The sequence below is a fragment of the Dasypus novemcinctus genome, chromosome 26 (assembly GCF_030445035.2).
Source record: "Dasypus novemcinctus isolate mDasNov1 chromosome 26, mDasNov1.1.hap2, whole genome shotgun sequence".
Classification (NCBI taxonomy): domain Eukaryota; kingdom Metazoa; phylum Chordata; class Mammalia; order Cingulata; family Dasypodidae; genus Dasypus; species Dasypus novemcinctus.
The window spans coordinates 19,996,679-20,024,304 of NC_080698.1; the positions used below are offsets into that span (position 1 = coordinate 19,996,679).

General features: G+C 38.0%; 1 protein-coding gene across 9 annotated transcripts in view; it reads right to left on the minus strand.

Annotated features, from left to right (window-relative positions):
* CFAP20DC (CFAP20 domain containing) overlaps positions 1–15,519 on the minus strand; it is a 341,279-nt gene extending 325,760 nt beyond the window's left edge. For 5 of the 9 annotated variants that reach the window (XM_058288694.2, XM_058288692.2, XM_058288689.2 and 2 more), the window contains exons 1-3: positions 15,076–15,463; positions 12,619–12,708; positions 10,028–10,121 (exon numbers count right to left, since the gene is read on the minus strand). In XM_058288694.2, coding sequence (XP_058144677.1) covers positions 10,028–10,121; positions 12,619–12,708; positions 15,076–15,096 — 205 coding nt within the window. In that variant the 5' untranslated portion in view covers positions 15,097–15,463. Of the gene's footprint in view, positions 1–10,027; positions 10,122–12,618; positions 12,709–15,075 lie in introns of all 9 variants that reach the window. The other 4 variants (XM_058288693.2, XM_004477745.5, XM_004477744.5 and 1 more) reach the window with 3 other exon arrangements.
* Between the last annotated feature and the right edge of the window lie 12,107 nt (positions 15,520–27,626).

Below are 27,626 nucleotides of genomic sequence, written 5' to 3' on the forward strand. Positions count from 1 at the left end.
CTGAAGCAGATTGGACAAGAGAAAGAATAATAGATGAAATCAGACTGTTAACAGGGTAACAGATACTGCAGTTCTCACGGATCTTAGGTTTTTACTCTGAGTAAGATGGTGTATTTTTTGTGTAAGAGTAAAATGATCTGCCTTGCAATTTAAAAGGATCAGTCTGGCTGCAACTGAAAAGATTATAGAGGGGCAAAGTAAGAAACAGGGAGGCCAATTAGAAGCCTGCTGTAAAAATCCAAACATGGAATAATGGTGGCTTTGACCAGTATGACAGCACTGAAAGTGGCAAGAAGTGGTCAGTTCTGAATCTATTTTAAAGACAGAGCCACCAAGATCTTCCCAATGCATTGAATGAAGAGGGAAAAAATGCACAGTGACTGATTTAAAAGTTTTTGGTCTAAGAAACTGAAAAAACAAGTTGCTAACAACTGAAATGGGGCACTTGGCAGGTGAAAGAAGTTTTAGGGGTATAGACCAGAATTCAGTTTTGTATATATTGCATTTAAGGTGCCCAAGTCAAAATGCTTAATAAGCATTTTATAAGTGTGGAGTTTGGGAGAGAAGTTAGAACTGGAATGTAAGTTTGGAAGTTAGAAATGGTATTTAAAGCAATAATACTGGGGCCCACAACCAAGAGAGTAAATGGAGACAGAGGAGCCAAGCACCAAATCCATAGACACTGCAACATTAATTGGGCTAGAGAGAAGAGGTAGAAATATTAAAGGAGATTATAAAGGAAGACCAATGAGACAGAAAGAAAACCAGGAGCATGGGACATCCTGGAAGATGAGTGAGGAACATGTATCAAGTAGGAGGGTATCAACCTTCTGAAATTCTGCCGCTGTGTTAAATAAGATGAGAATTGAAAACTGGTCATTGGATTTAGGAATGTAGAAATCACTGATGACCTCGACAAGAACTCTATCAGTAGAATAGTGGAATAGAGGGGCCAAAGCTATTGAAGAGTTTTAAACAGAGGAAGTCAGGATGAGATCTATTTTTAAGAGAAAACAATAGCCCAGAAATATGAGCGATTCAGAGTGATATCATCAACCTGGCGATATAAGACATCCCCTGAAATAATCTCCCCAGAGAGTCAGCAAATAAAAGGAAAAGTCCCAATTGCTTAGAACTCTGGAGACTGGTAGAGACCAGAGAAGGACTCCATAAAAGCTGAATTGAAGTAAAAAAAAAAATTATCAGTTCTATTTCGGACAGGTCCACTTCCCTCTCCATCACTTGGTACTGCTCAGATTGGGAGTTGCTCAGAGGCAGGGGCCTGGATACCTCCCACCTCCCACTGGGGACACAGGGTATACAGCCACTCATAGCAGCAAGTTAGATCCCTACATATTTCTAGGCACAGGGCCCCAAGTCACAAAGACCCAGGGCACAAAATACAAGCCACTGAGAAGTTCTACATACAAAACGGCCCCCAAAAGGGGAGAGGGAGAGAAAGACTGTAGTAGAATTGCAGCTGGCAAGTGCTGTGCTCATTCAATCCAGTTGGTTGGACCACCTAAATGTGAAACAGACTTTTCTAGAGACACACCTTTCTAAATTGACCCCACCTGGCTCCCTGGGGTTGGATACCCTAACAGGGAATTCATGGAGGAAAAAAAGGGGGCAGGGCATTAACATGAAATAAAATAAGACAGTGCGTCCCAGAACTGAAAAGAGTAAGGAAAATGGGGCACTGAGTGAGGGAGAGAGTTTAAATAAATCATAGGAGCTGGAGAGAAAAGGAAGTAAATTTCCTCCTGGAGGTGAAACAATTACACAAAAATTGCAATCCTAAAAATTGTACCACATACCCAGGGCAAGAATCAGATGAAGAATAGCTGAGAAAATCTGATCAGTTAAACATGGACTATTCTAAAGGTCTAGAATGAGTTGGACCAGGAATCAAAGAACCTTAACACAAAGTCAATCAACAATAATACCTTAGACGAGAGGGTAAAACTGACCTTCAGAGTTAATTCATAAAGATAATTGGATGCCTAGATATCATCAAAAACTTACAAGCCATACTAAGAAACACAAAGAGGAACAAACTTCAGAGTTGACACAAGAATCAAAAAAGTTCAAACAATTTCATAAATCAATTCAAGGAGATGGAGGAAAATATGCATAAAGAGATAAAGCATATTAAGAAGAAAATGTGGGAAGTGGACTTGGCCCAGTGGTTAGGGCATCCATCTACCACATGGGAGGTCCGTGGTTCAAACCCAGGTCTCCTTGACCTGTGTGGAGCTGGCCCACGTGCAGTGCTGATGCGCACAAGGAGTGCCGTGCCACGCAGGGGTGTCCCCCACATAGGGGAGCTCCGTGCACAAGGAGTGTGCCCCATAAGGAGAGCCGCCCAGCACGAAAGAAAGTGCAGCCTGCCTAAGAATGGCACCGCCCACACGGAGAGCTGACACAACAAGATGAAGCAACAAAAAGAAACACAGATTCTCGTGCCACTGACAACAGGAGCGGACAAAGAAGAAGATGCAGCAAATACACACAGAGAACAGACAACCAGGGTGGGCGGGGGAGAAGGGGAGAAAAATAAATAAATAAATAAATCTTTAAAAAAAAAAAAGAAGACAATGTGTAAGCATAAAGAAGAATTTGAAAGTATAAAAAGGAACAACAGAAATTATGGGGATGAAAGAGACCCACAGGGATATGGTCACGGCAGATAGCTCTGGAGCTCAGTACCATGTCAGTGGGCACTACTTTGGAATTTGTGTCCCTGAGTGTGATAGAGCTGGACTCAGATGTGACCTTTCTACACATGCCTCTTCTGTCACTTTAAATGAACCTTTGGTTGGTGCTAGCATTGGTGTATACTCAGGAGACTTGAATCTCTGGACTGTCCATGTGCCAGCTGGGCCCTGAGCCTCAGCAGAGTTGCAACTCCTACTCTCTGGTTCACTGGACTTAGGCAGGTCAGCTAACAGAGAGGTGAAGATGGTCAGTCACCACACATCAGGGAACTGAGAGTGCTTACAACTGCAAGCAGGAGAATTGCATCCATTATCCATGTGGAATCTAAGCCCCCTCTCAATATAGAGGTAGAGTGGACATCACCATCCCAGGGCCCACAGAAGGGAGGAATAAAATATGGATTAGAGTGCATTTACTGATATTCTACTATAAAACTTTTGTGACCACTAATAGAAGAAATTGTATCATTGATGGGGAGAAAGTGGCCACAGTAGTTGCTGAGGGCTGGGAGAGGGAAGAAGAGATGTGATGAGGGGGCATTTTTGGGACTCTGGAGTTGTCCTAAATGATACTGCAGGGTCAGATGCTGGACATTATATATCCTGCCATAACCCACTGGATGTACTGGGGGAGACTGTGAACTACAGAGTAAGCTATTATCCATGTGGTGCAGCAGTGCTCCAAAATGTGTTCGCCGAGTGCAATGAGTGTGCCACAATGATGGGGGAGGTTGTTGGTGTGGGAGGAGTGGGGTGGAGAGATAGGGGGTATACAGGAACCTCTTATGTTTTTTATAATGTAACCTTTTTTGTGATGTATATATCTTCAAAAAATATAATTTACAAAAATGATGGGGTTGGGGGAGTGGAGTGTGGGTTATATGGGAACCTCTTATGTTTTTTTAATGTAACATTCTATGTGATCTCTTAACTTTAATTTTTAAAGTTTTATTAAAAAATAAATAAAGGAACATAACAGAAATTATGGGGATGAAAGGCATGATAATAGAGATTAAAACACATTAGAGGGACGCGGATGTAGCTTGAGCAGCTGGACACCCGCCTAACATATGGGAGGTCCCAGGTTTGGTTTCTGGTGCCTCCTAAAGAAATGAGCAAGATGGTGAATTGACACAGCAAGAGGAAACAATGAGGGGGAAGAGGAGAGAAAAAAATAAAATAAATATGAATAAAAATAAACTAGTAGCATACAGTAGTGAATTTGAACAGGCAGAAGACAGAATCAGCAAATCTGAAGATAGGACAATTGAAATAATATAGCCAGAAGAACAGATAGAGAAAAGAAGAGAAAAAAAATTGAGCAGTGTTTCAGATTTGAGTGACAGCACAAAGCACAAAAACATATGCATCATGGGTGTCCCAGAAGAAAAGGGGGAAAGAATCAGAAAGAATATTTGAGGAAACAATGGCTGAAAATTTCCCAACTCTTATGAAAGATATAAATATCATGTCTAAGAAGCACAATGTACTCCAAGCAGAATAAATCCTAAGAGAACTACTCTGAGACACATACTAATCAGAATGTCAAATGCGAAAGATAAAGAGAGAACTCTGAAAGCAGAGAGAGAAAAAGTAATTTGTCACAGACAAGGGATTCTCAATAAGACTGAGCCGATTTCTCATCAGAAACCATGGAGGCAAGAAGGCAGTGGTATGAAATCTTTAAGATATTGAAAGAAAAAACTACCTGCCAAAAATACTTTACCTAGCAAAACTGTCCTTCAAAAATGAGGGAGAGTTTAAAATATTCACAGGAAACAGAAACAGAGAATTCATCAACAAGAGACCTTTCCTATAAGAATTACTAAAGGGAGTTCTGCAGGTTGAAAGGAAAAGACAAGAGAATGTGGCTTGGAGTAGTGGGAAGAAATGAAGATTATCAGTAAGGGTAAGTAAATAAGTAAATTCAAAATTCAATATTACTGTACCTTCAATATACAATTCTACTCTTCAATTCCTATATGAGTCAGAATACAACTGAACATGGAAAAAGCAGTTTCTGACAATGTACATGCAAAATATAAAGTAGTAAAGTGGGACAAAACAACATAAAGAGGGGAAACAGAGATATGGGAGCAGAGAATGTATATGTTATTCAAGCTAAGTTGGTATATTTTCAAATTAGTAGGTTATAGACATAGGTTGGATAATATAAATCCCAGGGTAGCCAAAAAGAAAGTATTTAAAAATACACAGAAAAGAAATGAGGAAGGAATCAGTCAGATACATCACAAAAGATCAACTATACAGAAAAAAGATTGAAAAAAAGGAAAAGAGAACAAGTAAAAAGATATGACATATAAAAACCACAAGGCAATATGAGTGAAGTAAGTATTGACTTTATAGTAATAACACTGAACGTTAATGGATTAAACTTCCCAATAAAAAGACTGAGTGACAGAATGGATTAAAAAAAAAAAAAAGCATGATCCAACTATATGTTGTTTACAAGAGACTCATTTTAGACCCAAAGACTCAAATAGGTTGAAAGTAAAAGGTTGGAATAGTAACAAAAATGAGCTGGGGGGACATAGCTGTGGCTCAATCAGTTGGGCTTCCATCTACCATATGGGAGGCCCTGGGTTTGTATCCCGGGGACTCCATGTGAAGGCAGGCTCGCCTGCATGCTGTGAAGAGCCACTGGCCTGGGCACCGCAGAGTGCCACCTGGCCCACAAGCGCTGCAGAGAGCCAACTCAGCAAGGGTGATGCAACAAAAAGGGAGACAAGCAAAAAAAAAGCAGAAGAGCACAGCAAATGGACACAGAGAGCAGAGAGCAAGCAAGCCACAAGGGGGGAGGGGAAATAAAATAAATAAATACAGACACAGAAGAATGCACAGTGAATGGACACAAAGAGCAGACAGCACGCAAAAAGCCGCAAAGGGGGAGATAAAAAAAAAATGAGCTGGGGCAGCTATATTAATATCAGGAAAAAATAGACTAAGTAAAAATCTGTTGTAAGAGACAAAGAAGGACACTATATATTAATAGAAAGGGCAATCCATGAAGAAGAAATAACAATCATTAATATTCATGCACCTAAGCACAGTACCCCCCAAAAAATGAGGCAAACACAGGCAAAACTGAAGAGGAAGATAGACATCTCTAAAATAATAGCTGGAGTCTTAAATACACTACTAGCATCAATAGATAGAACATCTAGACAGAAAATCAACAAGGAAATAGAGAACTTGCATAATATGATAAAAGAACTAGACTTTGAAGGCATGTTATATAGAACATTGTACCCCAAAACAGCAGGCTATACATTCTTCTCAAGTGCCAACAGGCATATGAAAAGATGCTCAAAATCATTAACCATTAGGGAAATGCAAATCAAAACCACAATGAGATACCACCTCACATCCACTAGAACAGATGTTATTTTAAAAAATGAAAATAGAAAATAACAAGTACTGGTGAAGCTGGAAAGAAATAGGAACCCTTGTACACTGTTGGTGGGAATGTCAAAATGGTGGAGCAGCTGTAGAAAACAGTTTGTCCATTCCTTAGAAAGTTAAACATAGACCTACAATAGGATTCAGCAATCCCACTTCTAGAAATATATCCCAGACAACTGAAAGGAGAATTGACAGCATTGGTCTAAATATAGAACAGATATTTGTACATTAATGTTTACAGTAGCATTATTAACAATATCCAAGAACAATCCAAATAACATCAACAAATGAATGTATAAACAAAATGTAGTGTGTGTGTGTATATATATATATCTCCATATATACACAACAGGAGTAAAGTTGTGATGCGTACCACAGTATGGATGAAACCTAAGGACGTTATGCGGAGTGAAATAAACCACAATCATTGTATGACTCCGCTTACATGAAATAACAAAACTACGAAAGTTCACAGAGTCAGAAAGTAGAGTACACGTTACCAGGGGAGGGGGGAGAGAATGCGGAGGTAATGTAAAGTGGGTGCGGGGTCTCTGTTTGGGGTGGTGGAAAAGTTTTGGTAATGGATGGCAATGAGGGTAACAACATAGTGAATGTGATTAATGCCATCGAACTGTATGCTTGGGAGTGATTGAGATGGGAAATTTCATGTTGTGTATATGTTTCCCCAATTGGAAAAAAAAGAGAGAAACTAAAGAGACAATAACAAGTAAATACAATACATAATCCTGGACTGGATTCAATAATGGAGGAGAAAATGCCCCCAAAAGATGTCATTGGGACAACTGAAAAAAAGTAGAACATAGACTGTTTGCTTTATATCAATGTTAACATTCTTAACACTTAATAAATTTAATGTTGTTACATAAGGGACTATCTTTGTTCTCAGGAAATACACATGGAAATATTAAGTGTGAAAGGAGCATGAGGTATGCAAACTATCCTTAAATGTTTATTTCAAAATAAAAACTAAAAAAGATGAAAAAAATACCACAGAGGGGTAGGGGGAAACCTTGGGGGAACCTCATAAAGATGACCAGTCACCTTCCAGAGCAGCTGAAACTGAGATCAACCTTAAGGTTTCAGGGATGCTAATCCAAGAGACACACCATTCAATTTAGGAGCCATGAGCAGAGAAAACAATGGTTTCAAACATGAGTCCCAAACAGAATGGAGAAGACCCTCCAAATGAGAGGCGTTTATATGTTACAGAGTTGCTTCCTGTATGGGTAACTCTATATAACATGTTGCTGGGTGAAGAGAAGCAGGGATTTACTGCTGGTTAATGATTCATCCAAGTCCTTAGCAAGGTCAGATGGTAATGATTATAAATCATTATCCAAATTCTACAAATTTACTCAAGTTTCTTAATGTGGCAAAGAAACTTACTGAACATCAATTATGTACCAGACACTAAATTAGGGGTACCAAGTAGATGAGGCATGACACCTGCCCTGGAGAAGTACACAGTCTAATAATTTGATAAGACACTGAGTAAAAAGAAATTTTGACATATTTCTCTAAATATGATTATTTAAAACAGGAGTTCTTAACTTATTTTGTTCCATGGACCCCTTTGCCAGTCACGTGAAAAACCAAGGACTCCTCAGAATGTTGCGGCAGATAGTTTTATGACACTCAACACTGGAGGTCAGAGAATATAAATTAAGTTGATTTTTTTCATTTCAAGCTCATGGACCCCCTGAAATCAAAGGGTCCATGGACCCCTGGTTAAGAACCCTTGATTTAAAATGAAAAGTTAATGGAACTATTGTGATTAGTAATAGAAGAAATTGTAGCATTGATGTGGAGAAAGTCGCCATGGTAGCTGCTGAGGGTAGAGAGAGGGAAGAAGAGATACGATGTGGGGGCATTTTCAGGACTTGAAGTTGTTCTGGGTGGTACTGCAGGGACAGATGATGGACAATATGTGTCCTGTCATGGCCCACTAGGTGGACTGGGGGAGAGTGTAAACTACAATGTAAACCATTATCCATGTATGTGGTGCAGCAGTGCTCCAAAATGTATTCACCAAATGCAATGAATGCCCCATGATGATGAAAAAGGTTGTTGATTTGGGAGGAGTAGGGTGAGAGAGGTGGGCAGTATATGGGGACCTCTTATATTTTTTGAATGTAACATTTAAAAAAAAACAGAGGGAAAAGATAAAAAATAAAATGAAAAGTTAACCAAACTTAATTTCTTCTTAAACTTCCTTATAAGTACCTAACACAGTTAGGGACACGTATGGGGAACCTAATGTCAAGTTTGCATAAATGAAGTGGAAGTTTACTCTTGAAATAAGAATATATGATGGTAATTGAATCTAATTTAGAAATGTTAATTGAAAGCCAATTTTCTATTCAAGCCGTGTCATTTAATTTAAATTTAACCATAGCAATGTCACACGGTCATTTTAATAAGTAAAAATAACTATACATTTCTGTTATCAAAAATTCTAAATAACTACACTAAGGGCATTAGTGCAGGGCAGACTTTATAAACTGTTTCATTTGAGACTGTAATGCAAATGCTAGAGAAAAGCCAGATTTATTCTTAATTATAGGGCATTATACAAGAAATACATTAAAAGATTCTTCTATTTCTTCTAAGTAAAATAATCATCCTTCCATTTAAAAAAGCAATTATAGCACATTAAACTCGATTTATTTCTTTTAAAAAAACCTTAGATAACAGTAACAAAGGAAAACTTGTATTTAATAACTTGGCCTTTGGAAGAGGAGGAATCTTGTTCAGAGCCAAGTGAGAAATGTTACTATAAATGATTTGATTTTGTCGATAACGTGATCATATGCATAGATATTGAGGACATTACTTGGAAGCACAAGTAGGCTTTATAAGCCCAATAATAAGAAAAAAATAAGAGTTCTAAGACTGGCTTAGGACATACAACACACAGTCATGTTCCTGAAAATCAAATGTATTTATCTCACAAAGTCAATATCCCTAAAAAGACCATGCCTCCCTTAAGAAGAATAAGTTTCAGACAAAGTTCTCTGGTTCATCTTATTCGTTTCATCTAAAAGCGGTTCCTTGTATTTGCTAAATCACCTGAAATCTACACTTAAACCACAGGACAAAGTTGAAAATCTGATTAATCATTTTGATAGATTATATTTCTTAAATGATATCAGTTTATTCAAAGCCTTGAATTTTGACCCTAGTCTGCCAATAAATGGACTTCTGATCTTAAATTTAGGTGATCTCTCAGGGTTCCTTCTCTTTTAAAATGCTTATCCTAACTTCCAAAGAAAAATCAAAATCTATTATTTGGGTTTTTGTCAAATCACACATTCATATCTAAATTTATTAGATATTAATATTCTTAAAGGTATATGAGTTGATATGTCACTAAATAATGCCTTATGTAGTATTTTTCATAAATTTTTTTCTCACAAATTAATATTCTATAAATTAGGAACTCCTCAGTTTATTTCAAAGCTTAGCCTTAACTATCTGGTTTCTTGATGAGGAACCAATCTCAGTTTGTTCATCTGTAGAGGAGCTATTGTGAGGATTAGAAGAGTTAATAAATGTAAAATACTTAGAAAGCTCCAGTACACAGTAAGTGCTCAATAAATACTATTATTATTATAATTAATGGCTATTAGTAATCTTCAAAACCTTTGTAAAAATACTTTTAGATTTCTAATAGATAGCAAAGCAGAATATATTTTTAAAAGCCTAGCATAGTGCCTGGCTTAAAATTATTTTCTAAATTAAAAAAAAATCACATCACTCTACATCAACAGACACCAATAAAAATCATACTAATACACCTATTTACGAGATGTACATGTAAATTTAAGCATCAAATGTTAAGCCTCAATATGAAAAATATTACTTACGGATTTGCTTATTTTCCTTCGGTAACTGAATTTTGTTTGTTTGGCTGCTGCCTTCCAGAACAAACACAAAACTTTTAACTTCTTTATCAAACTCCTACAGAACAAAAATGAAAACAGTGATAACTGAAGTATATTTTACTTGGCTTCTGTTGTAAAACCAGAGCAGCCAGCCCACAGGAAAAAAAGTCCCACATTCAAATAACTTAAAAGTTGGCTCAGGCCTTGATAATATTATTAATATTATCCTGAGACTTTCTAGGAACTGGAGTATAGAGCCATGCTAAGCCACCTATGCAAAACCCTTCATTATCAAGACATCCTTCCTCCAAATGATAAGTTTTCCCACTTCCCAAGTTACTAATCTAGAGTTTCCAAAGTTTAATTACCCTTCTCCTTTAATCTATGTATTTTGTCTAACCATAAGGCTGTGTATCACTCCTGTTATGAAACCATCTATGCTGTATACAGTCTGGAATTTCCTTGGTTTTAATTCTCATAAAGAATTATTCATTGCCTTACTTTATCAGTGCTCAAACTTTGAAATTCTATATATCAACTTTACTTAAAATCAATATGAATTAAAATGTTATAGTTAAAGTTACTGAAAAAGCTAACAAGAAAAAGGAAAAAAACCCTTAAAATGAAAACCTTCCCATGTATGAGTCCAATTTCCATCAAAGTGCTAATTTAAGTAGTTAATTTTTTATCTTAGAGAAAACTGCTTATCTTTGAGTATAAAGATCCCTTTTTCACATTAAAATACATCAGATTGTCCCGCTCTTCAGGGTTACAGTTGCACTTTTTATATATGTTAAGAAATGTTTATAGCTCCTCTGATTTAAGTAACATTTAAATAAATTTGTATTATATTCATCACAATAATATCTCCATGTATTTGAAATGAACAGGCCCCCAATATTATTTATTCCATCTATAAACAAGTTGAGCATATACTTAAAACTTTTCAATAGCTTACCAAAATCTTCAAAATGGTCCACAAATCCCTGCATAGTCTAGCCCCTGCTCAGTTTTTCTTTTTCAAGTCTCATTTCCTTCTGTACACTCTCCTTCAACTCTCTGCATCCTGGCCTCAACAGCCTTCTTTCAGTTTCTGGAAATCCCAAGCTCTCTCCTAAAACAAGGACTTTGTACATGCCGTTCCCTCTACCTGAAATACTTTCTCTCCACTTGCCCTCCCCAGGTATCCTTAGCTTTTACAGCTCAAATGTCATGTCCTCATGGAAGCCTTCGCTGATCTCCCTGCTATATATACTCACAACACACTTAGCTCTCATTCACAGTACTAGTAACCTTGGACAAGTAGCTTACTATTTCTGTGTCTCAGTTTTTTTCATCTATAAGATTGGGATAAAGGCACCTGACTCACATGGTTATTGTACAGATTAAATAACTATGTAAAGTGCTTAGTACCATGCTTGGCAAATAGTAAGCATTCAATTAATAGTAGCTTTAAAAAAAATTTATCATGGAACAAGGTCCCCAGAAAGGCATTCTACTCTCCAATGTATAGAAGAGAAGAAATAGAGAAAAGGATAGGATGGTAAGTTTTAGGTCCAGTGGCAGCAAGGTGAGGTTGTCTCTACCTGATGACTTCCATTTTCCCAGTAAGTAAGGGGTGAGATCTTCCAGTAAGTGAGGGCATTTTGTGTGTGGGTTGGGGATGGGAGTAAGGAATTGGTAGTTGAAAACCTGAACAGAATGGAGAAATCATCATTTTAGAGACTAAAGGAACACAGCAGGATTGCTGGAGAGCTTTCCAAGCTCAGTCAGGTTGAATTTTACAGCATTGCCAATTGATAAGTTATAGACCTTTTCCCCAAAGGTACTGAGCAGCCCAGAAGCAGGCACAGAGAAGACAGATAATTGGAGATTCAGAAAAGGTTGGGGTGATCTAGGCAGGTATGATGAAAGGACAAGGAGCAAGGGCCTTCATGGTCTTGACTGGGAAGTGACTGAAATGATGGACTATGGCTTCTTAGCTGGAAAATAAAGGCACTGAAGACAGGGAAAATAAATAAAAAAATAGAATGGTTAATAAGGTCCTAATGACGATCAAGAAAAAATATAGTGGGAGTAACTGGGCAAGCAACCTTAAAATTCAAAGACTGGGGTCAGAGAGGGATGTCTCTCTCAAATTAGTAATTTCAGAGGCCCTGCATTTTGGCGTGTTAAGTCCCAAAGTGTGAGAGTGCTGAAGCACTGAAGTGGCACTGAAGAGGTCATTAGAGATGAGGAACTCAAGAAACTCGGAAGCTTGTGGCTTGCTGTGATTCTTATCCCACCTTTCACCTCCCACCCACAGACAGATATTGAATTCACCTAAAACAATAGCAATATTTGAATATAGTGAAGGGCTGTGAGCCATGTGCCAAGGTCTTCAACCACTGAGGAGTGGTTTCTGGGAGGGCTACCGACAACAGTGTTGTAAAAGGGTTTTGGAGTGAGAGAACAGAAAAACAGGTCGAAAATGTAATCAAGCCCTTTTTGCCATAACACCACTCACAAATTCTTCCCAGGGTTTTTGTAGCTCTAATTTTTTTGTGTGTGTGGCTCTAATTTTTAATACTTACTTTGCAAATCACAGATGGACTGCCAAGAATCTTCCATTTTGCTCCAGGATTTTTGCCCTGAGCACTAAAGATTTCAACAAATGCACCTCCCTAAAAAACAAAAATAAATGTTTTCTGTTAGAGTGAAAGAAACGCTAAGGAGGAAATATTACTCACTCAGAGTTTATAACCAGTGTTCCACACATTCTGTCAGTTAAGTACATCTGGGAGGAAACATTATCCATATTATTTTTCCTTCTTTTACCTTGATGTTATCTAAGCTGCAACCGTTCTGATTTGGGTCACCATAGATTAATGGATCAAGGAAACTTTTTTTTTAAACATGATAAACGCTAAATGAATTTCACCACAAAATCATATAAATCTCAAATGTGGGACTCATTTACCTGGCATGTACAGATCATGCTTACAGAACATTCTTTCAACACAGGTTTTAAGTCAATTCTCAATCAGGCCAATGATTTCTGACAATTATCTCTGGCTATTAGCTTTTCCTGCCCTGAGCTCCAAACCCAATTTTGCCATTTGTTAACTATCTGACCTTGGAGTCAGACCTCTTGATTAACTGTAAAATGTGTAGATATATTACAAAGGATAGTAAATGTAAACCAAGAAGCATAATGCTTTGCCTATAACAAGGACTCAATAGTGCCACCAGGGATTATTCAAAATAAATTTTAAAATCTTATAACTCGTCAATAAAAAGGCTTGGGAGGGATGAGGGAGCCAATTTAATGGATTAGAACATTCTTATTTTGAGCATTCTTACAAGAACTCTTTATGCATTTAATATAACTTAGTTTGGAGATCTGTAAAATTTATACAACAAAAAGAATAATTTTCATAGACACGCCATTTATTTTCTACTGTAAAACTGAGAACGTGGAAGGGAAGCATGTAAAAATATCAGTTAAATACATTACTGAATGTCCATAAGCTTCAATTATTACAAAAAAAAAAGTGGAGTTAAAATGATTATCTCTGAGGAAGACTGCCATGTTTATTGCGAGAAATTGAGTCTGAAATGAAAACTAAATAGTTTATTACCCTTTTGAATTATAAGCAGCAAGTGAGCAATTTGTCTCATTTTTTGTAAATAATTCCCAGACTTTTTCTCAATAATTTAAAGATATGTCTGGCTTCTGAGTTTTAACAAGTAATCATTTAAGACACTTGATTTCTTCTTTAGACAGTATTATGTACAAACTGTACATGAGATAAAATTACTATACCTGGCAAAGTCAGGTCATATTTCATTATGAATTTTTAATTGGAAGAAGATTTTCTGTTTAGTTTTGAAAAACAAAAAATCCTTATATCTGGGGCAAACTTTTTTGGTTACTTTTGCCTTCCTGTTTTCCAAATTTCCAAGCTTTTAAAATATCAATATATTTTGCAAACTTTTTTGGTTACTTTTGCCTTCCTGTTTTCCAAATTTCCGAGCTTTTAAAATATCAATATATTTTATCTATGTTGAGACAAACAGGTGCTCTAACTCATTTAATCCAAATGGGATAAAAGAAAGAGAACCAGAGACTACTCTGAGGACACTCATAAGAAGGCAAAAAGTAACAGAGGTGAAAGGCAAAAGCAATATAGATTGGAGACAAGTGGAGAAACGTTAGGGCACAAGGAAGAAGTTCATCACAAGAGGTGGGCTAGGGTGATAAGGAGATTGTAAATAGAGGGTACCCTCAGGTAGAGGTGAGGAGGGGAAAGCGGGACACGAGGGCCAAGAAAGGGCAGGAAGCCAGGGAGATAAGGGAGGTGAGGAAAGCAGACAGTGGGATAACACAACCTGGGATACTCAGGGTGACTCAGGAGGACCCAGAAGCAGTTTCCTCAAAAGTGATCCTTGGAGCATTACATTAGAATCAGCTGGAGGAAGTGTTTAAAAAGAAAAATAAACTGACCCAATCCTGATACACTAGATCTGGGGTGCAGGGGCCAGGACACCTGCATTTTTGCAAGTACCACCAATGATTCAATATATACCAATACTTGAGAATCACTGGTCAGTTTTGGGAAAAATCTAATAGCACGACAAAATGCTTATTTGCTTTCTTGGTTTAACCCATTGATCCATTCACTCATTCACCCTCTTTTCTAAAGAGCTTCTGAGATACAAGTGTGCATCAAGAGTGAGTGCCAGAGGCCCCTTACCCTCAAGATTCTGATTCAGAAGTCTGGATGAGGTTTAAGAGCTGCATTTAAACCCGAATCGCGGGCATTTGATACACCTAGAGGGGCACGGAACTAGAGATCGAACAAAAGCCAAATCCTAAACCTTTTTCTTTTTTCTAAGACCACTCCTCCATTCATTCCTTCTTACCCCGAAAAACACCGTATTACTGGGGGAGGGGGTAGACTGAGATTCCCATTTGTCCTCACCAGGATCACGAACTACCTCATCCAAGAGAAGAAAACTAGACAGGTTGAAGAGCCGTTTCGGGTTACCTGGTACTCATTTTTGAACATTCCCGCAGGGGGCCAGGGGCTTGGGGGGCAGAGTTCAGGGCTTCCAACAAGGAGCGTGACTCTGACGGCTGGAAAGCAGATAGCGGGAACCCGGGAGCCAGGCGGCCGGGGAAGGGCTTGGTGTTTGGCCCTGACCCGGTCAGGCTCTTCTCAGCCCCGCCGGCCCCTCGTCAGCTCCACCTCGGACCCACAACCCGCACCATCGCGGCCCCCGCCTTCGGGGTGCCCGGGGCCGGGGACGACGCGGCTGTCTGGGCGTGCTCCCGACAGTCCCAGGGGATTGATTGTGTGCGTAACCTACGTGACCCGGCGCGGGGCAGCCCAGCTACCGACAACCGCCCGCTCGCCACGAGGTTTGCGCGCTCCCGCAGCCACCCAGCACCCGAATCGGACCGGAAAAGGGGGGGGCGCAGCGCCGCCAACGTTCCGGCCGCGCCAATTGGCTCCCGCGAGGCGCCTGCGCGTTGCGCTGTGGGGGGACATATCGCCAATGGACTAGTGAGGCTACGCGATGAGGTAGGCGTTTCCCGGGTAACCGAGGGACACTTGGGACTACGGCAGACCGCACAACTGTCTCCTTAGATCGTGACCAGTCTCTATCGCATGTCTTCAGACATTAGAAGATAAATTCCGTGACGACAAGTACTTTTCTGTGTTCACCATTGTATCCCAACTCTGAGAATTATGCCTGGCACGTTGTAGGTATTTTAGAAATAACTTTTTGTTGAGTGAATGAAAGGCATCTCAAACTCATCCTGTCCAAAACAAAACTCATAATCTTCCCCGAACCTGGGCCTTTTCCATCCTTCCCAGTCTCACTAATCGGGACCACAAGGTCTCCTCCTCCCTCACTCCTTGGGGTACACAGCCTCTAAAATGACCTCCAAGGATTCCCACCTTCAGTATTCATGCCCTTGTTGAATATTCTCCCTCCGTGTGTGGACCCGAACTAGTGACTCATTTCTAATGAATACAATATGGCAAAAGTGTCGTTGTGTCACTTCCAAAATTAGATTACAAAAGGCTATGACTTCCTGACTTCCTTCTTTACTTTTTTTCATTCCTTTGCTCTTGCTTTCTATCTTTTCTAGTTCTTTTTTTTTTTTTTTTTTTTCTGTCTTCTCCCTCTCAGCTGTCTGAGGGAAGTGAACTGCTATGTTGGGACTAGCCCTGTGGACAAGCCCACACGGCAAAGAACTGATATCTCCAGCCAACAGTCAGGACCCAAGGCCTGCCATCAGCCACTTGAGGGGACTTGAAAGTAACTCCTTTCCCAGTCAAGCCTGGGGTGACTGCAACCCTGTCCAACCGCTTGACTGAAGCGTGTGACTCACTCTGAGTCAAGAGGTGCCCAATTAAGTCATACCCAAACTCCTGACCCACAGAAATTTTAATAAATGTTTATTGTTTTAAACTAAGTTTTGGAGTAGTTGTTTTATGCAGCAGTATATAAATAATACACTCCCTATCCAATTCATACCCAGGCCTATTCATTTTACCTAAATCCTTCTAAAATCTACCTACCTTCACCCCACCTGGCCCCCTTCTCAAATTACTCTCCACTTTACAATCAGAGACTCTTTATAAAATACAAATCCAATCATGAGTCTCTGGATCTCACCATTTCATATCTTCAACAAACATCTCAGTAGAGTCTATAAGACTCTCTAAGATTTGGTCTTCACCTCCTTTTCCAGCTTCATTCTGCGTTATGCCCACCACCCCCCTTCATTTCAGGCACATTAGCTTTCTTTCATTTCATGTTTACCATACTCCCTTCCACCATATATGCTGTATATACATGCTGCTTTCATGCATGGGTTACATTGATTCCCCTCTTTCTTTGGTTAAAGCCTACTTATCCTATAAATACCAAGTTTAGATCAAAGTCCATTCCTCAGGGAAGCCTTCTCTGATCTCCCTGTTTTGTACAGATCCCCCTATGTTTGTTTCTCATGGCATCTTAACACTTAGCATTATTGATATCATCATTGAAATTCTACGTGTTTGTAATGTCTCTTTTGAACTGTAGAGTTCAAAAGAATCCCTAGTGCTTGCTATTCTAGGCCAGCCTTGTGTATGGTATAACATAGTAATTGAATGGATGAGTAAATGAGGGAGGGAGGAGGTGAAGAATGCGTAGATTCTTGAAGGACAACTATAGGTATTAGGGAAAGTAATGTTAGGAAAGTAAGAGGAAAGCAATTGAAAATATAAGGCAAAAAGGTGGATTAATAACCTCAATTTATAAAAGGGAAAACTAGCTAAAGAGTTGAAATGATTAATCACAATGCATCAATAAGCCTCTTTATTCAGGAGATTTTGTTTTTATCACCTTTTTATTCAATTTAAGGCTGGAAGGGACCAGTATCATTTACTTCAATTTCCTCATTTTCTAGAGAGAAAGTAATTGCCCAAGGTCAAACATCATCTCCTACCCCAAAGATTAGGAGAATCATAATTGGATTTTCATTAGCCAGTGTGAATTGTGTGCCATCCAGGCAATGGGCAATTCAAAAATTTGCCCAACTCAGATCTAAGTTTTTTTTTCCCTACAATGGTTGCTACTCTAACTTTGAGGGTGTTGACTATAAAGCAAAATGAGTATGTGTAGTACTCTAGCAGCATGAATTCAAAATCGGTAATAGGATGTGATTTTATAATATCAAATGCTCTTGACTGATTGGGATTGCCACAAACTATGACCAAAAACTTGAATTTGACAATAATTTCAAGAATGTCTATGGAATTCTGGGAAAAAATTCCATCATGCCCAAATAACTTGGCTTAAATCAAGTTATTTATGTATATTTTAAAAGAGAGTGAACAGTTTCTTTAATTGCTGCAGTTTTTAAAGAAGTGGGTACATTTAGTAATTGCATTAAATTGCTTAACTTAATTTGACAACATTAAGAATAGCCACTTTACAAGCTTTAAAGTACTTCTTTGTTCTACAAAGAAAGTAATTTCGTGGTATATTAATATTATTAAAGGATATTGGATGGTATTTAAAATGGAATAGACTAGAAACATTTTTTTAACAGGTGGCAGAGTCTTTGTATGCCAGTGTAGTCATTCAAGTTAGATGAGTGTGATCATCAATTTGGCAAGAAATATTATTCTTTTTAACTAACAACGTACAATATTTACCATAGTACACTTGTAGTTATATTTCAGTTGTGGGTCATAATCAAATTATTTGGTTTAATGGGAGGGAAAACAGGCATTTTTGTTTTTGATCATCATGATTTGTTTTGCTGCACAAGAATCTAAAAATGTTTAAAACTTAAAGGTCTTATTTTTTCCCCCTCATTTTAATGTATCTATATTAGTCAGGGCTCTCTAGGGAAACAGAATCAACAAGAGATATCTGTCAATAGTATGTGATTTTATAAGAGTCTCTCACGTGACCGGGGGGATGTTCATATCCAGGTTCCACAGGCAGGCTGCAACCAGGGACTCCGATGAAAGTCCGATGAAGATTCTTGACGAGTTCTGAGAGATGATGGCTGTCCAAAGATGAGCTGGGAAATTCTCACTTAATGCTGAAATCACTTCCCCTTTTAAGGCATTCAACTGATTGGATAAAGCGTCACTCATTGCTAATGGCAATCGCCCTGATTGATGTAATTGTAATCAGCTATCTATGATTTACCACTGCAGTAAAGTCAATGGTGACTAAAGTCCATAAATGTCCTTGTATTACAGTTAGCCCAGTGCTTGCTTGACCAAACAAATGGGCACAACTACCTGGCTGAGTTGATACATTAGCCGAACCATCACAGTAACTATATGAATGACAATGCCAAGTTGATGGGATAATGTTTAAACTGTGCCTTATAATTTTAATTATCATCAATTTGTCTATTGACTTGAAAATAGTGATATCTTTTTCCAAGAAAGCATATATGGTATGAAAGAAGTTTCTGAGGGTTTTACTGTTTGTAGACGTTTCCCTGAAAGTGTTTTCGTTCTCCCTGATCTATGAGATTTTACAATGATTATTTCCTGCCTGAGCCCTTAGATGATGAAATATTCAGAAATTGTACATAAACTTTACATTTCCCAGACCAGCTATTACACTGAAGATTTTCTAAGAAAAAATTAATAATAACGGTTCCAGTAGTTCCATATTTAGGTATGAATTCTTCCCTAAATAGTTTAACATAGCAAGCACTGATATTTAGAAAAATGAACATATTTTCAAAATGTATCTTCGAAGCAGTTAAATGAAGTGAGTCGATATTTAATACAGATTTGTTTTTAAATGACAAACAATTTGCTTTTGTCAGAAAAAGTTGAGTTAGATCTAAGTAGTATATTTTAGTTTCATAAGTATCCCTAATGTAAAGACAATTAGTGTTGATTTATGATAAGAAGGCTGTGAATTTTAGATGAAACTTTGTTGCTTCTCACAGATAAATCACTTCTCACTCAATTTATGTTTTTAATTTTTTATCACATTTTCAAACTCTCCCTGCAAAAATAAGATCTTAAATATTGCTTAAGGAATATACTTTAACTTACTATTATGTCTGTTTCAATAGTGCATGTATAAAATTCTCTTCAGAAAACTTTACAATTGATAAAGGCAATCACATTGATTAATTGCATCAAATTAAGTAGTTTTAAAGATGTTTTACTATTTCTTCTCACTGTCTTCCTCATCTCTACCCCTACCTGCTCTGGATTTAAGAAACCTCTTTGAAAAATTTTAATTTTATTAATTTATTAAAATTTTATTTTATTCGTTTCTTGGTTCAAAATTTCAAAACAAAATGTTATTCTGTGAATCATCTTCCTTCCACCACTATGGCCTCCAACTCTCATTCTCCCAGCTGGCCTCTTAGTTCCCTTTTCATAATATTCAATGCTTTGTACATTCATGCAGAGCTTATGCATATAAAAGCAAGTACAATGCCTTTCTCTCTTGTCTCCACAAATTTTATTTTGAAAAATTTAAAGCTTTCAAAAAAATGGAAAATATTGTATGATGTTCATCTGCATATTCTTCACCTAAATTTTACTTTCTTACTTTCTCTTTCTCCCTCTCTCTCCCTCCCTCCCTTTTCTCTCTCTCTCTCTGTCTGCTACACTTTCTCAGCAGGGGTTGTATCTCTGCAAGGGGGTGAAAATTGATTCTTGAAGAGAGAAAAAAAATCTCAGATATTTTAATTGTTGGTGGCCCTTTAAAAGGCCACAGTTGAGCAGACAAAGTATTTCTTTGTTATTACAATATCTTTGGTATTAAAACTCCTTCGGGGAAGGAGGGCCAATTAGGAAAACAATTTCTAAAAAGGTTCTTTGAAAACATTTTGAGAAACACTGGAGTACAATAAATAAATGTGTGCATGTGTGTGTGTGTGTGTTTTGGCTGAACTATGTAAAAGTTAAGGTGCAGGCATTATGACATTTCACCCCTAAATTACTTAAGCATGTATTGGCTAATAACAAGGATAGACTCCTATATACCATTATATACCATAACACTACATATATACCATACTTCAGTAGCATTATCATGCTCAATAAATTTAATATTGAACAACAAAATATTCTCATATACACTTCATATTCATATTTCTGCAGTTCCCTAATAATTTTCATCTGTATAGGGTCAATCAAGGATCATACTTGGAATTTAATTGTAATGTCATTTTAGTCTCCTTTAATCTAGATCTTTTAGATCTTTTGGGATCAGTTGGGATCTTTTAAGACATTTACATGCTTGGAGAGTTCAGGCCAGTTGTTCCATATAATGCCCACCCCACCCCACCCCCAGTTTGGATTTGTCTGATTGTTTCCTCATGATTAAATTCAAGTTAAACAGTTAGGGCAAAGAATGTTATGTAAGTGATGTAGTGTGTCCCTTTTGGAGCTACATAATGTCATATGGGCTCATTATTGGACGTCAAGATTGTTCGCTCAGTTAATTAAAGTGGTAATTGAACTTTTCTATTATTATTTTTCATTTGTCTGTAATTTAAAAAGGCACACATGCTCAGTTAAGAAAACTTGAGACATGCAAAAGGAAGAAAATAAAAATAGCCATAATTTCACCATACAAAGACAAACATTGCTAATTTTTTTAAAGATTTATTTATTTGTTTTTCCCCTTCCCCTCCTCCCACCCTGCCATTTCTGCTGTCTGTTTTGTCTTCTTATTTTCTCTCTCTAGGATTCATCAGGATTTGAACCTGGGATTCAGGAGAATCCTGATGTGGAAAGAGGTTCCCTGTCAATTGTGCCATCTCAGTTCCTGGTTTCTGCTGGGCTTCACCTTGACTCTTTTGATGTGTCATCATTTTGCTGCACGACTCACTTGCACGGGCACTGGCTTATGATGCAGGCACTCATGTGGGCACTCCTGCAGGCAGTGGTTCACCACGCGGGTACTTGCATGGGCATTGGCTCACAGCGTGGGCACACATTCTCTTCTTCTTTTTTACCAGGAGGCCCCAGGGACAAACCTAGGTCCTCCCATATGGTAGGTGGAAGCTCTATCACTTGAGCCACATCTGCTTCCCTGTTAATGTTTTTATATATGTCCTTAAGCCATACTCTATTATTGACTATCTAGTTATCTCAACTTTTTGTTATTTAAAATTTTTCCTATTGTAAATTACCCATAGTGAATATCATTCTCCCCTGCATATATTTTTCTTATTTTTTCTCTAAAATTTCTAAAATGTCAATTGTTCAATGAAAGGGTATCAACTTTTCAAAGACTCTGTATAAGTATTTCCTGATATTATATTCTCTCTAAGACAGGGGTTTTTAACCTTTTTTGTTCCACAAACCCTCTTTGCCAGTCAGGTGAAAACCACAGACCCCTTACTAAGTCCACACTATACTGTGTGTTATTTAATAAATATATTATACTAGCACTAACATGTCCCAAAAAGAATAATGTTTTTTTGAATTTCAATTCAAGCTCACAGATGCCTCATTAATAACCCTTCTTTAAGATATTATTTGAGTATCTAGTACAGCATTCCTCATTTGTTCTAAATACTATTGTTTAATAGAATAAACAAATTAGTGAAAGAGCCCAATAGAGACATACTGGCTCAACCAATCTATGGTATGGTATCCCTGAAGTCAGGTGATTCTATCAGTTAGCAATGCTTGTGTTTAGGGTGACCTAATACTAAACTAGAACTGACTCAAACAAAGTGCTGGTCATTTTTTGGTTTGCATAATTTAACAACCACTGTTGATACAGCTTCATTTGCAGCTCAAAAAAATTTGTCAGGATTCTGTTCTCCACACTGTTTCCTCTAGGTTGGCTCTATCTCTAGGCTGACTTCCCATAGGCTAATGGAATGGCTGCAGTATTCTCTGTTTCACATCCAGCATTTTGAGCCAAAGTCCTGAAGTTCACCTTCATTTGGATTAATTTAGGTCATGCCTAGGGAAGCAGACTTGGCCCAGTGGATAGGGCATTGGTCTACCACAAGGGAGGTCCACAGTTCAAACCCCGGGCCTCCTTGACCCGTGTGGAGCTGGCCCAAGTGCGGTGCTGATGCGCCCAAGGAGTGCTCTGCCACACAGGGCTGCGTAGGGGAGCCCCACGCTCAAGGAGTGCGCCCTGTAAGGAGAGCCGCCCAGCGCAAAAGAAAGTGCAGCCTGCCCAAGAATGGCGCGGCCCACACAGAGAGAACTGATGCAGCAAGATGACGCAACAAAAAGAGACATAGATTCCCATGCTGCTGACAACAACAGAAGCGGACAAAAACAAGAACATGCAGCAAATAGACACAGAAAACAGACAACTGGGGGCAGGGAGGGGAGAGAAATAAATAAATAAATAAATATTTTTTAAAAAAATTTAGGTCATGCCTATTCCTAAACCAATCACTATGATTAGGGTTCCTAATTGCCTTAGGGTTTTGGATTGTGTTCATTTTTAAACCAATCACAACAACCAAGGAGATGAATTATATTGATTGGCTGGGAATGGTGCTTATCTAAACCATATGATTAGGAATGGGGAGAATGGTTTCCCAAATGAAACTCTGGATCTTCTTATGAGGAAGAAGCAGGATGAATGCTGGGCAGACAGGGATTTTTTAGAAGTAACAAAGTTTTTAAAAAATTATATATGTGGAATTAATGTGAAAGAAAAGTTCTCTAACATTATTATTTAGTGATTCTATATAAATATGTACGATCTAAATATCACAGGCTCCCCCATGCTCTTGATTATCCAAGATTATCATATTAAATCTTAATACTCATGTCCAGATTCTCTAGTTCCCACGTGCCTAGGCACAGGAAATCCAATGTGCTCTAGACTTTTCCCATATATTTACCAGGATTGTTAAGACAATGCTTTGGAAGTGATTACTTTGCTGCATCATTCCCCAGACTCAACATTTTTATCAAGGATTCCGCTTCGTTGCCACTGTTGCCACCATTGTCAGTGAATATCTGCCATGTTTGAAGTTGTTGAAATTAGGATGTAACTGCTCTAGTCAATGCTGTCACTAGTGAAAAAGAGACATATGGAAGTTGGCCTGGTACTATCAGCTAACCCTTGGTGTTTTTTGTTGTTTTTGAATGTGACAATTTCATGAAACATCAATATCAGACAAGGCCACTCTGACTGTGATGGACCAAGACAAAAATAAGAACATGCCATAATCATGTCTGAACACAGACAGAAACATTAACATTGTCCAAACCATAAAAAATGACCAAATATCCTTTTATCCTGGCTAATAGAAGTGACTGCTGCTTCCTTAACAACTACAGTAAGCCTTACATTATTCCTCCTGTCTTATTAATATTCACAATTGTAGAATTACCTCTGCTTCCTTACAGCATCCAATCAAGAGTAAAGCCCACTTCCCTAAACTCTCTCTCAAATCACCTAACACAATCCCAAATCCTATAGTAAATCCCTTCTAACGCCCTCTTACTGAGATGCCCTGTGATTCCCCAAGATGTGTATTCATTGCATCAAACCCAATTTGGTCAATTATGTATGTATTCCTGGTCTTCTTCGATTGGTAGCAGCACTAGTAAATCTAGAACTCAGTGTTTTTATTCTCAAGAAGCAAACAATGATTATTGTGAATTCCACTCCAGTGACAGGATTGGAGGGAGGGGAGTCTCCCAGCAATTTTACCTGAGCCCCAATGTTACAATGGTTAGCCGTAAAGTTTTTCACCCAGCCACTGCAGCCAATCAAGCCCTAACTTTATAACCAGTCCCCAAGTGTAACTATTGCAGTAGTCACCTACTCTCTCTTGCCCTGAATACTTCTATACCACCTATACTATCATTGTTGATGCTTAGTTTTTGGTATAGTCTTTCATTCATCTAGACAAAAAAAAAAGATGGGTTTTAAGATGAGAAAGGTGTTGGGAATGGGGAGGGCCCCACATTAGAGTTGAATGGGTCCCACAGTGCTGCAGTTTTTAAAATTCACACACACACACACACAACCATTAGGATGGTTGGGTTGGGCAAAGTCTGGCTATTTGCCTTACCCATTACCCATTTCCCCCTATCATCTCAGGTATCTTTACTACTGTAGCACATAGTATATTCTTCCCTTATGGTGAATTCTCTTCTGATACCTGATTCCCACTAGGGCCCCCAGTTTTCTCTCTGTTAGGCCTATCTCTATCTCAATAATGCAGAGTTTAAGTCTTCTCCAGGGGCTCCTGGCCCCAGTGCAAACTGCAGAATGCAAATGGAAACATGACTGAAGGAATCTACCCCATTCCTGTTCCCCAAAACATCTAATCTTAATTCAAATTGATACATGTAGAGAAGGATGTTGTTTAAGTCCACTGAAGTGAGTTTCAATTGTACTCAGATGCCCTTTTATTAACTTATATTTCACTGAAGAAAAATATGAGTAGCAGAATGGGATTTCCTTCTCCCTTTTACCTTCTTCATCTGATTGTAGTCAGATATTTTGGTTAACATATTCAATGATGTAAGCTATAGTAGACAACCAATAACATAAAAAGAAATTTTTTTTTTTTTTTTATTGCATAGACGCTCCAACGTGGAGAATCTGAAGGATTTCCAACTACCCTTTATGGACACAGGATAAGGACCTCCCAGGATAGAAGCACAGATGGGACTTAGAAGGAGCTACTCATTCTACTTGTGCTTCTTTTCTAGGATGGTGCTGGAACCATGGAAGGAGTTCAGTGTGGGTAGAAAGAGCCCCAAAGGAGAGAGAAGACTAGAGAAGAGGGAGAAAGGCAGCAGAAGGGACTCCAGGGGCTCATTTCACATGATAGGGCCTGATGGCACACACATAATGCATACATATACATATATACATAATCATAATCTTGAAATACATCTCAGCCAATTGAAATGTCCTTGAAGAACTGAGAAAAGGTCAAAGTAAACATGCAAGATTAAGGTCTTTTCATTAATCATTTGGACAAAAGAAACTTTCTCAAAAAAACTATGAAGTTTTACAAACTTTTTTAAAAATAAAACAGTTGTAGGGTTACAGAAAATTCATGCAGAGAGTAAAAAGCTCCCATATACCTCTCCCACAAACTTTTTATAAAGGTATTTTTTAATGCTTTCCAGGTTTATCTTATCTAAAGTATACACTCAACCACAATTATTACACAGAAACACTCTTTATGGTGATATTTACTATTCCCTACTGAAAAATTTTATTAATAAACCAATTTAACAAGAGCTTTTGTGATATGTTTATAGTTTATTACCATGATCCATTTTCCTAAGAAAATCTCTAACACAATCCCTAGGGGAAGCAAAGTACATGAATGCACTGCCCATAGAACCCAGTACTTTTTTCCCTCAGCCCTCACAGTACTTGACCTTCCTTTATGAGCCGATGTCTGCAGGGGTCGAATTTAAGATGAAATGGTGGGCCCACTGGATGGAATGGAGGAGAGTATGGGCTATGATGTGAACCAATGTATATGAGGTGCAGAGGTGCCCAAAGATGTACTTACAAAATCCAATGGATGTGTCATGATGATGGGAACGAGTGTTGTTGGGGGGGGGAGAGGGGGAGTGGGGGGATGGGGTTGAATGGGACCTCACATATATATTTTTAATGTAATATTATTACAAAGTCAATAAAAAATAAAAAAATTTAAAAAAAAAAAAAGTGTATTGCTAACCTCCACCTTCAGCTCTCTCCCAAGCTACTGAGTCTCCTCTGCTTGCTCTTCTTTCTTCCTCACCCTCTAATTAGAACTACTTCTCCAGGAAAGGTACTTTATTCATTTAAAAGTAAATATATGGGCACTATTAGGAACTGTGTTAAGTATTAGGATATAACAAATCCTCTGTTCTTTTTCTGATTTGTGTCTTTGCAATTTCATTCACTACTATGAATCCAGCAGTCTGTCTTATTCACTGTTGAAATCGCAGTGTTAACAGTGCCAGGCACATTGTAGGAATAAAAACTAAAAGAGCTATAATTTATTGAAAGTTCTATCTCTTCATCCTCACAACCTTTCTAAGAGATAGTTATTAATATAATCCCTGCTTTACAGGTAAGTAGAGTAGATCAGAGAGAGGATGAGCTGTTTGCTCAAAGTCATACGGTAAAAAGTATGGCCATACTAAGCTACCTATGCTGCTCTTCTGAAAAGTGCCAGAGGGCAAGTATCAATTAGGCTTTCTTGGAGAAGGTGGCATTTCTTGTAGGATGGATGAAATTTGTGAATGTGGATATGAGCATCTGGACGGGAGTGCAGAGTACAGGATGTATTGTTTGCACGTAACCTGCCTTGTATTGAAGCATATTTACTCAACACAAAATCTTATCTCTTTTTGGCTACTGCTGTCATCCACTTGCTTTTGTTTATTTTATATATCTGAAGTTACAAAGCGGGATTATTTTAAAATATTTTATAATTCAGAGCCGAGAAGTTCAAGTGAATGCTGCTTTGCTGCGTTTGCTGTGGGACATAGTTGAGAACGCATAGACATTGGTATTGTCTTCCACAGCTATCTTTGCTCTCTTCCCCATTCCAACCCCTCTCTGTTGGCCTGGCCATTTTAATAGTGAAGGAAGGCTACAGATAATCTTTCAAATGGATAATCAAGGATCATTCGCTCTGCTAAATTAAAATTAATTGCAGTTATATTTAGTTAATTAAATGGTACCATTCAAAATAGAGTTTAGAATTCTATAGAACAAAAATTTAATCTCTGTGTAATATTGCTTAGGGAACCTTCTACTCTCCAGATATGGGAGTAGAATTAAATTACTTAATACTTATTGAATTGTTTTAGCTGTTTAATTTTTTCTCTCCCAGTTCTTTGCCTCATTTGTTCATCTCTTTTGTTGGCTTCTTTGGGCTTTTTCCAGATCTTGTATTTTTCACAATAATATTCCTTCTAATTCTTTTAGGCTAAAATGTAAACATTAATAGAAAAATATAAATCTGTAAAGAGATTTTGACAGCTTTGTTTTATGTTTATTTACTTGATAAGGAAATTGTTTACTTTGCTAGAAAGCAATACTGTTTATAAATAGTAGAACTGGTGTTGGATTTATGATTTTC